We start from the raw sequence: 10,633 nt of genomic DNA, 5'->3' as shown, positions 1-10,633 counted from the left end.
AGTCTTTACTTTATAGACTTTATTTTATAACAAAATTGGGTTTGTTAATAGACTTTTGGACATGTCGTGGACGAAAACTGAAAAGAAAAAGACAATTTTTTGAACTGTAAAGCAGCTGCACGGTTTATATTTTACATAAAATTTCTTAGTGTAGAAGATTTAAGGTATTCCATATTTTTTATGGTAACAATCAAACATATGTTCACCCAAAACAAATGTTGTTTTGCTTCTTCTCCTGCAGTTTGTTTGATAAGGAAAAACTTCAAGAACGTAATTGACGACAGCATTACATCAAAATAATATCTTCATTTATATATCGAAGGTTGAGCAAATACATGTATCAGCAGCCAAATAGTCACTTATGTTCCCAGGTCACAACTTCATTTTTTATAGTTGAAACATGCAGTCAAAAGATTATATATCAGGATGCAACATATCCCTTTTCTTTGGCATCGTTTATGTACTTTATTGCTGTGGCTGTTCAGTGTGACCCTTGCAGAAGACCTCAGTGCAACGACAAACTGGCCTACCAGATGCCTCCCATCCATTAAAACCACGCTCCAATACCATAATATTTCTTATTCCCACATCATCTTTCGATTCAGCTAGATATTCTGCAAGCCTCCTTGCACACTTTGGTCCCCGGACCTAGAAAATTGTCATTGACAACTCAATATGCTGATCGATATATGAAAACAAGAGATACAGATAGGATGTATATTATCCATTTCTCCTGATCTCCAAGACTTGCAATCACTAGTAGAACATGCCGAGAGGCTACAACATATTTCAACACGTAAATGAATAGTTATTGAAGATGTAATAATCAGTGTGGGCGTCCAATTCCATTAAAATACCACATGAAACACTTTATTATCCTCTTGCATAATGAAAGAACTTTTTATAAAGAAAAGTTGTTATGTAGAAGAGGACAAGCGTAATTTAAAGTGAAGCAGGAAGATGGTGTCACTGCTTGCACTGCGAGAGATCAGCAAGCAGATGAGAATACTCAGAACTCTACTATAAAGCCTAGAATATGAGTTATAACACAACCATTTCATAACTCTAGAAAATAATATGCCCATTTTTGCTTGTTTAATTGTTACAAAAAGTCTCCTTTAAGCAGTAATGTATTGCTAAAACTGGCAATGTACAGTATTATACCTTTAATGTAGCATATGAGTACTCTCTGATCTTGCGCACTTCTCTTAGAATAAAGCCACATGCGCAATTTCAAAGATCAGAAGCAAGAATTAGCATAACATGACCCTTTACGCTTTCAACTTTAGTGCTAATTTCACATTTTTGAAAAAAGCAAGCCTTATTTTTGAACTGGTTCCTCCTACTTCTAAACTTATTTGTAAGTAATCACAAGTGACCATCAGCTATTAGTTGTCTCTTTTCCAGGTTTACTCTAGAGGAGCAACTCCGCAAATTACAACGTCTTCTACAAAATCACAATTCACAACCTAGCCTATTTCTTTGACTTTCTCCTCTCTATAGTCTACCCTCATCTTTCCATTTACTTCACTCATTAAACTTCTAGTCGTTGCTTCATCCACGAGCTTGACATGTAAAGCAAAACTATGATACAGATGGCATATCCACCTGTAGTGCCAGCACAATGAGTCAGGAGATGCTTCATTTTCTCCTTTTCTTTTATCGAAATGGATATACAGTCCAAAGAGACCACTAGACAAATTTTAGTCAAATATTATAATAGCTTCACATATTGACACTGACAATATCCTCCACAGTTCTTCTGAATTTCAAATAGTACTCAAGATTGGATTGAGGAATACAGAATGTTATTGGAAGAAGAAAGGAACTCACCCACACGTTTAAGTTATTGGTTAAATGGTGCAAAATAGAGTCGTACACTTGTACCCACCAAATGAACTTAAAAAATTCTGCAGCAGAAGCATATCTGAAGCTTATACAAGGAGAGAATGCTGCAATAGCAACAGCATGAAGAACTATGTATTATATAATGACTGTCTAGTGAACAGCTGAAGTTGGACAATAATAGGTCCTTCATTTGTTATTAACCAAAGAGTGAAAGCTTTTGGTGGTAGGTAAAACTCATTGACAGTAAACTGCAAATCTATGCCAAAATTGTAAGTCGATTAATAGTGCAGAGTAACAATCTGAACAACCACTAAAAGCATGGACTATTCTTAAAGGGATGGGCTTAGCAGTCAAAGAGTTGGAATAATAAATTTCGAAACCAAATTTCGGAGTCCAGCAAAGCTGACACCAGGTGAATTATCCACATCTGCCTAAGTCTTGGACTGATCATAACGGATGAGCTGACCCAAATACCACCGTTATCCAAGAAAACAAAAAGAGAATTGGACTATTTGTGAGAATACAAGGATTGTTACTTTGGAGCAATTCCAGAAACAAAACCAAGTTTTGAAGGTTTATACTGAGGCATAATGTGCTTTTCAGCAAAGAGACAAAGATAACAGTGGCATGATTACTTTTAGTCTAATATTTACCATACAACACTCTTAAGAACTTCCATGACATGTAGATTTGGCCTTGGACGTTTCAATATGTGTAATCTTTCCTTTACCATGGATGCAATTCAAGGAAGATTTGCATCTAAACTAGACCATGAATGTAAGTTGTGTGTTTGCCTAAGCGCTTATCCCTGTGGTTATCTTAGCCATAGAACACCTAATACACCATAGAAAGATTTTTGGCCATGAAGTATATGTATAAGCTACCGGATTGCCTATTCCAACAGTAGCTCAAAGAAAAGCATCCATATGTGGAACAAAAGAAAAAAGATTTGCAGAAGCAACTAAGGAAATCAAGAGGCTATAATTGCTCTGTACGGCTCATCATAACAAGTAAAAGGAAAGGAAAAATTAAGGTAAAACTCAAATTGTAAAAATTGTATGACTACTATAGGTTGACTGTGGAATTATATTATAAATGATACTAAGGGAAATGTTAAGTTATGGAAGAAAACCAAGGTGAGACTCTCTAATTAGTCTTTCCCCGCTTCATTGTGTATCTTCACTGATCTTGATATCTCTAGTTCCAACAACAGCAATAACTCTATAAGTTATTTATCTCACTAGTAGTAGTTGAAATCCTATAACACCTGCTTTCCATAATTTTGGCCAATTCAAAATTCAAGCCAATAACCCCTAAAAACCCAATCAACTGAAACCCAATAAGGAGATGTGAAGAAACACTCTTTAACCAAAAACTGAATCTGGCAAAAGAAATGCCAAAGGAGTTGACAAATAACCACAATATGGCTTAGAAACTGAGATTAGTCCGGGATAAGTTCAAGATGCCATTAGCAGTTTCATAAAGAAATGTATCAACAGCGGATAAGCCAAAACCCAAAAGAGAACTGTAGACTGATCAAGCAACAACAACTATGCCTCAATCCCAAATAAGTTAGAGGCGGACTATATGAATCTTCGCTGACCAAGTTACTCCATTTAAATCATCCCATGCCAATATGATGCAAATACTGTAGAGTGATCAAGATAGAACAAAAATACAACCACAAAGAATCTTTAACCAAATACTGAAAAAACCCCAACACAAGAAAAAGAAAAAGATATTTACCAAATATGAGAAAGTGGGTAAGGAAACCAGATAATACCTGGCTAAGAGCACAGTGAAAAACAAGGGTATCTTTTCCATTAGCAGCTTGAATAAGGCTGGGAATTTTATCACGGAAAGTATCACTAGCAAAGTGAAGTGAGCCAGCTATGTGGCCATCGTAGCTCCTCTCATCATCCCTGCAAATAATTTGAGGCCAAAACAAAAGCAATCAGATATATGGGGAGGTTTTTGCAGAAATATAGATAGAATAGAGATCTGGAAGAATATGTGAGTGACCTGACGTCGACGATGGCGATGTTAGGACGGCGTTTAAGAGAGAGAAGCTGAGAGCCGGTGATGTATGTGATACTCCTTGCCGCCATCTCTTCCTCTCTCTCGCTTCTCAAGTTTCTCCAAAAGCAAGAAAATATGGACATAGGAAAGGGGAAATAATAATTAGTAAAATCAAAAAATTCCTTTAGTAATATGTAAGAAAGGAATTTAAAAAGAGATAAGAAATACTCCATGTAAGAAAGGAAAACTTTTACTAGTACGTAAATAAAAATCTTTTTTTTTTCCTTCAATCAGCGGTAGGTTAGGCGATGGGCGTTTAACGGGTGGGTTGGGACGGCCTGCACACAAAAAAAAATAGCCCGCGGGTTGTTAGCGGACTGAGTTAGCGGGCTATACTTTTTCGAGTTTTTTTTTTGTCCGTCCGAGTTCGGGCTTAGCGGACTGTTAGCGGGCCGTGAATTTTTTTTTTTTAAGTAAATTTTATTTTTCTTATTAAATGTTATTGATACTTAAGTGTTTGAAAACTTTTAAGGCTTAGAATTAAACTTTGAAGTTTAAAGTTTTAAATTTGAAATTTGAATTTTATAATTTTAAAATTGAAATTTGAAAGTAAGTGGCTACAAAAAATTATTTAATAAGACCAATAGGCAATATGTAAGGATCAAGCTCCGAAGACTTTCATTTGATATTTTTATTGAATAATATATAATACTTCAAATTAAGTTGCAAGTTCTTTTTTGATTTTGTTATTTTTGAACTTGCAAATTAAAAGTTTACAACAATTATAAAAAAAAAACAAAAAAATAGTACATCACATGCTTCGCATCATTTTTGTAAGTTCATCCATGTCAACATGAGGTTCTTGGTTTCCGGCATTGGTTAAATCAGCACCATAAACCATTATATCTCCAATTTCTTAGTCCTCTGCTTCATCTACCTCGTCACGCCCTTGATTTCGTCGTTATGATCTTATCCAATCTCTGAAGCACACTAGAATTTTCAAAGCGTTGCTACCCAATGAATGATGGGTATCTCCTAGTTGCTGTCTTGCTTGGCTAAATGCGCTCTCTGATGCGACTGTTGAAATCGGCACATTTAGCACGTCTCGAGCCATGGCCGAAAGAACATGAAATTTATTTGAGTTACTCCTCCACCAACTCAGTGGTAGAAATTCCTTTGTGTGGGGCTCTGCTGACTTTTGCAAGTAGAATTGAAATTCATCAATATTCCTGCTACTCGTTTGTTGATGCTCCCCTACTGTAGACCAAATCAAATAATCTTCAACACCATCATTATCATCCAAAGCACTGGTCCCACATGTTGAAACTGAACTTGAAGGAATATTTGAATCTACAGCAGAAAAAGCATCAACAATATTAGCATAATAATTATATAATGTTTCTAAATGTTTGTGTATATCAGAAATACCAGTGTCAATATCAGGAGTTTCAGTTGGTCCATTTAATTTTTTTTTTTAAAAAAAAAACGTTAATAAACGGGCTGAACCGGACTGTAGCTCGTTAATAACCCGTTAACGGGTTTACGGGCTTAGTGGGTTCCGATGCACCGATATCAAAAAACTGTTCGTCTGAAACCCGCTCCCCGCCCAACCCGTCCCAGCCCGCCCCACGCTACAGGACCGGGCTGTAAACGGGTCAGCCCGACCCGATTAACAGGTATAGGTCAGGCACCCGGCTAACTAAAAGTAATTTAATTTTAAGAGACAAATTAAGGTTGTGGATTATTAAAACAAAAAAAAAATGTCACTTAATACAAGCTTATGGTCGGAGTAAATTAAATTATTTCCAGTAATAAGATTAACTAAACAACCCGTCAAATGTTTCCTTTTTCCTATTTGCGTAGGATCAATCAAATATTGAAGAACGTCCATGTTTAAAGACAAACATAATCTTCTCTGGAAGTATTTCATTCAATTGATGATCTTTCAATTTAATATTCTAACTTTCATGTGCTTATAGAAGGGAAGACAGTGACGATCTAGCTACATTTAGTAGTACTAATATATTCTCTATTTCTAGGATAAAAATGTAGTATGTAACAGTTTTCACAAATCACAGATTAATGATATATGATTCTTCGCCAACTTATGTAATAATCTTCTTTTGTTAATGACTGTCAGGGTGTCATGTGTAGTTAACAGGTCCAGATATGTACTACTAATATTTACTTCGTAGCCGAAAAAAGGAAGTTATATCAATAAAATTGACATAGACAACAAATATAGAATTGAGAGAAAACGGAGTTGCCTGTGTCTTTTATTTCTTTCTTAAAAACCTTTATTTGCATTTGCCCAATTTCTCTAAAGTCAAGCAAATCTTTCCCACATAATCCAATGCATCAGGCCAATACCTGAATATAGAGGTGTAAAATCAAAAGAGTTGAAAGCAACCTTACACGTTCTTTTTTAGAGCAACGGGCATATGCTCTTACAACAATGCAAGTTTTTGTTCAGATCTAAGATCTTCTGCCATATATCTACAAGATCACAGATCCAATCTATTGCAGATTGGATGTATTCATTTACAGATAAGATAGAATCAATTTCCTTTCTTGTAGATCTCACAAAGGAAGCCACCACTACTACTTCAATGAACTAAATTAAAGAAAAGTAAAACAACAAACCAAAGCACCAAAGAAATATTAATGTGATCTCAGCTCAAGGTTTTCTCTTGATCTCAGCTCCATTGCTATATGTGAGCATGTGCTTAAGTGATTAGTATAATCAAGCATAACACATTATTGACTGCCGCTTGTGCAACCTCTGATCGCATAGTAGATTGATGTTTGTTTATGAACCATGTATGGTGCAACAGAATCTGGCTACTGCAGATTCAACTTAAATACAAGTTCTGATCAGCTTTGGAACTCTATACAACTTTGCTTCAGAGGATAAACTGAAGTTTCCATGGGATAAGATAGTATCCAAGTAGAGACACAGCTACGACTACTCCCTGATCATAGCCACTTCACATTCAACTTAAATATTGTTACAAAATCCTTAAGAATGTTCCTAGCTGAAAGAGTCGGCAGCTTATATAGGAAAATGCGTAGAAACTACCAAATCCTCTGTTTGGAAACAAAGAATAGATGGCAAAGGAAAGGGAATTTTTAAGATTTTCTTTCTATTTCATTTAATATGGGCAGAAGAAGATGAAAGAAAATGGCGTGGCAATTTGTATCTCCTCGGGACAATGTACTTGGTTGAGGAAGAGCTGCCATCCAATGTGTACATGAAAGTGACGAAGTTACTTTGACTATAAAACCCTACCTATTTGGAGATACTGGAGCAAACTGGATGATTAGGCCAAAACCGACACTTCATCCTCTCATTCTCCTTCCCTAATATAAACCTTGAGTCATCAATGCCTTTCTAACTCGAACTGGGCTTTCCTTGTTCTAGTTCTCCTCTCCTTCGCCTTCTCTTTAGACAGAATATTTAAAGCAATCACGCCCCAAAACTGTTAAATTTGTAAATACCTAGAAAGGACTTGCTAAAGCAACTACACAATCTACTTACAATGTGCTAATCTTCCATCCACAATCTCAGTTTTTTGTTTTGTTTTGGTTGTTATAATTTATTAAATGTGAGATCCTGAAAGAACAACTTCCGGAAGTATAGCTTTGTGTCGTTTTTTTTTTTAATCATAGTGCAGCTTGTAAAGATAGGTATCATTTCAGTGCTTTATTGTTCCAGAAGGTACAGAAAACATACTACAGCCAGGATATATAGCTTCTCAGGCAGGCGATCGAAGAGGTGAAGTAAGGGAAAGCAGGTACAAATGCAATTATGCAGGCTGCTAAAGGGCGCACAGGGGAAGCGCATCAAAATTGTATGCAGTTCTTGTAAAGGAAAAAGAAAATCACCAATGAGAGGAAAGAGTACATGAGAGGAGCGAAAAGATGCTTAAATTAGCAAGAAGCCTAATGATTGCTAAAAGAACCAAAAAAAATACAAGATGTTCTATGACAAGAAGGGATTTACAGCTGGAATAATTATGAGTTTTCATAATTCAGACCTTACATAACACTCCTTTGTCATTGATAGTCAAAGGTGCTACTGATTGGTTAGTGATCCTCTCATCTGCATTATAGAGAACATGAAATAGATAATTTATTCGCATTGACTATCAGCTGGGATCCCTACGCTTTACTCTTCATCATCTCAGCCCACCTAGCAAAGAGACTTGAGACCTCAAACTTCCCAGAGAACTTCATCCTCTTAGCCAACTCATCCATTATATCAGGCCTACCAGCCCGAGAAAAATCAGCCGCGAATTTATTGTAGTCAAGTTGAGGTGCTTTCATGCCTTTGTCTATCATTTCCTCCAAGTATTTACAAGCCTCCATAGATCGCCCTTGCCCTATAAGCCCTCCAATGAAAACAGTGTAAGAATTTTCATCAGGACAGCAACCCCTCAGACTCATCTCCTCCCAAGTTGCATGACCCATGTCATAGTTCTTTGTCATGAAGAATGATTTCATCAACATATTGTAAGTGTGAATAGTTGGTTGAATTCCATTCCGGATCATCTTTTTATATAAACTAACTGCATCATCTGGCATTCGTCGATTTATCATTAATTTGATCAGCGCATTATACAGTCGCGCATCAGGTGGGCATCCTTTTTCCTTCATCTCCTTCAGCAATGCAAAGACTTTATCCATCTTCCTTTGATTTCCAAAGCCTGTTACCAAACAGGTAAAAATTGCAGCATCCGCCTCACTTCCGGAACTAAGCATTTCCTCAAAGTAGTCAATGGCTTCATCCATCTTCCCCTGCTTACACAAGTCTCGTATCAAGATTGTATAACTTCTTGCATTGGGTGATGGACCCTTGGCTTTCATAACCTCAAACAGCTTGATCGCATCAGACCTCTTTTTACACTTAAACAGACCCTCCAGCATTGTGTTATGGGCGACAATATCAGGCTTAAATCCCTTATCAATCATCTCATTCCATACTTTACCAGCATCCATCAGATTCTTTACCCTACACCAACCATTGAGCAAAACTGTATATGTTTGTATATTTGGTGTAAATCTATGCTCCAATTTCTCAAACAATAACTGTGCTTCTTTTCCAAGCTTTGCCCTTCCCAGGGCATCAAGTAAACAATTGATAGTCTCCACCCCAACTTTAAACTTGTATTTCTTCATCAACTCAAAAATCCCAATAGCTTTCTTACGCTCTTTTGCTGCAGCAAATGCTTTCAGGGAGATCAAAAATGTCTCCATCGTAAGCAAACCCTTTTCCCCCATTTCTTCAAGAACCGAGACCATGGTCTCAAACTGCCTCGTCTTTCCAAGTATTGCCATCATTGCATTATAAGTTCTTGAATCATGAGCATACCCTGGCCTTTGAGCCGCCCAACAAAAGAATCTGAATGCTGGTTTTCTAGCATGCTTGAACCTCTCCAACACATCCACTACCAAATCATGGCTCAAGTTGATCCCACATTCATCCAAAACAGCCTCCATATTCCGATCCAACGAAAACAACTCATCAATAACCTTACACACCCTATCCACCTCTTTAGGATCCGCCTTCGACTCCACCCTCTCATCACTCTCACTCTCAACATCATTATCACTTTCTAATTCACCATCATTATCTACATAACTACAGATTCCCCTACAACTCAACTTCAAAAGGTTCACATTTGGATGACTACCAGTTAAATTAAAACACCCTCTTGACCAAAAAGGCCAAATCTTTTTGGGATTACAAAATGACAGCTTTTGTTGAAAAGCATAGAATGAAGTGGAGCGTGGCAAAACAGTTGTACTCAACTGCCTACAGTTCAACTTCGAACACTTCAAATTTGGATGAATATTGGTAATATAAGAACACCCTTTTGGCAAAAGAGGCCAACATTTTCTGGGATTAATCAATGACAACTTTTCCTGAAAAGTAGAGAGTGAAGTGGGGTGTGGCAAAAAAGATGAAACTTGACAACGAGAAAGATGAATACTGCAATTAGTATGATAATGAAACAAACGAGACAAGGGCAGAGAGCTACCAGCAAGAAGGAACACTTGCTGTTGTTCTCCAAATCTTCTTCGTAGCCTTGTGGCTTGTTGATCATCCAACTGGGTGGCGGCGCTGTTGAGGAGTTGGCCATTGAAGTTGAGCTGTGGAATTAAGTGTGGAGAAGGTTTAAAGATTGCAGCTTTTTCGAGATTTCTCATAGAAATAGCCATAGGGAGTCCATTGAAAGTGGAAAACTTTGCCACTCAAATGAGAGTTATGCGCTGGTTTTGCAGATCGCAGCGGCGAGATTTGGCTTCTACGGTACTGGGGGAAGGACAGTAGGGAAGGGCCGATTGGGGAATTTATGCAGGACAATGAGATTATGCTTTGTGAGAGTTGTACCTCGTGCATTGTAATTTGTACATCATCTTGTTTTACTAGATTAATTTGGACATCCTTTAATTAAATGTTTTTAAAGCAAATTAGAGGAATACATAATTTGAAAATCAGTCAAATTGATCAAATGTTGTAGAAATAGATTAACTTGTTTTAAGCAAATAAAATGGTTGATTTTACCAAGTATTAACACTAGTTTCAAACTTATTAAGCATATATTCCAAAAAGAAAAAAAGTGGTTAAGAGCTTATCTTACAACAATAATACATCCAAGTTTTAAGCCAGTAAAATCAACTATATGAGTTATCACTAATTATGTTGCCCCTTCATTCCATAGCTTTTGCTGAAAAGCTAATTGGCGCCCACCACCGAATTCTT

General features: G+C 36.8%; 2 protein-coding genes across 2 annotated transcripts; both read right to left on the bottom strand.

Moving 5' to 3' along the window:
• Window positions 1-286: 286 nt before the first annotated feature.
• LOC107802561 (dual specificity phosphatase Cdc25-like) lies at window positions 287-4,132 on the bottom strand. The gene is made up of 3 exons (XM_016626074.2): window positions 3,871-4,132; window positions 3,632-3,770; window positions 287-648 (listed from the first exon to the last, which is right to left on the bottom strand). Exons 1-3 carry the CDS (start codon window positions 4,098-4,100, stop codon window positions 466-468), a joined length of 552 nt encoding a protein of 183 aa, XP_016481560.2. The 5' UTR covers window positions 4,101-4,132; the 3' UTR covers window positions 287-465.
• Window positions 4,133-7,729: 3,597 nt separating this feature from the next.
• LOC107802560 (pentatricopeptide repeat-containing protein At3g62470, mitochondrial-like) lies at window positions 7,730-10,197 on the bottom strand. The gene is made up of 2 exons (XM_016626073.2): window positions 9,909-10,197; window positions 7,730-9,792 (listed from the first exon to the last, which is right to left on the bottom strand). Exons 1-2 carry the CDS (start codon window positions 10,008-10,010, stop codon window positions 8,029-8,031), a joined length of 1,866 nt encoding a protein of 621 aa, XP_016481559.1. The 5' UTR covers window positions 10,011-10,197; the 3' UTR covers window positions 7,730-8,028.
• Window positions 10,198-10,633: the final 436 nt, after the last annotated feature.

This window comes from Nicotiana tabacum, chromosome 19, assembly GCF_000715075.1.
Source record: "Nicotiana tabacum cultivar K326 chromosome 19, ASM71507v2, whole genome shotgun sequence".
Lineage (NCBI taxonomy): Eukaryota > Viridiplantae > Streptophyta > Magnoliopsida > Solanales > Solanaceae > Nicotiana > Nicotiana tabacum.
Note: the sequence above shows the minus strand (reverse complement) of the source record. Positions and strands in the feature narration are given on the sequence as shown.

Coding starts and splice junctions, on each gene's coding strand:
- LOC107802561 (XM_016626074.2), bottom strand. CDS start 4,100: ATGGAGTATTTCTTATCTCTTTTTAAATTCCTTTCTTACATATTACTA. Junction 3,771..3,870: donor ATCGCCATCGTCGACGTCAG/GTCACTCACATA, acceptor AATTATTTGCAG/GGATGATGAGAGGAGCTACG. Junction 649..3,631: donor TTCACTGTGCTCTTAGCCAG/GTATTATCTGGT, acceptor ACAATTTTCTAG/GTCCGGGGACCAAAGTGTGC.
- LOC107802560 (XM_016626073.2), bottom strand. CDS start 10,010: ATGGCCAACTCCTCAACAGCGCCGCCACCCAGTTGGATGATCAACAAG. Junction 9,793..9,908: donor GCAAGTGTTCCTTCTTGCTG/GTAGCTCTCTGC, acceptor TCTACTTTTCAG/GAAAAGTTGTCATTGATTAA.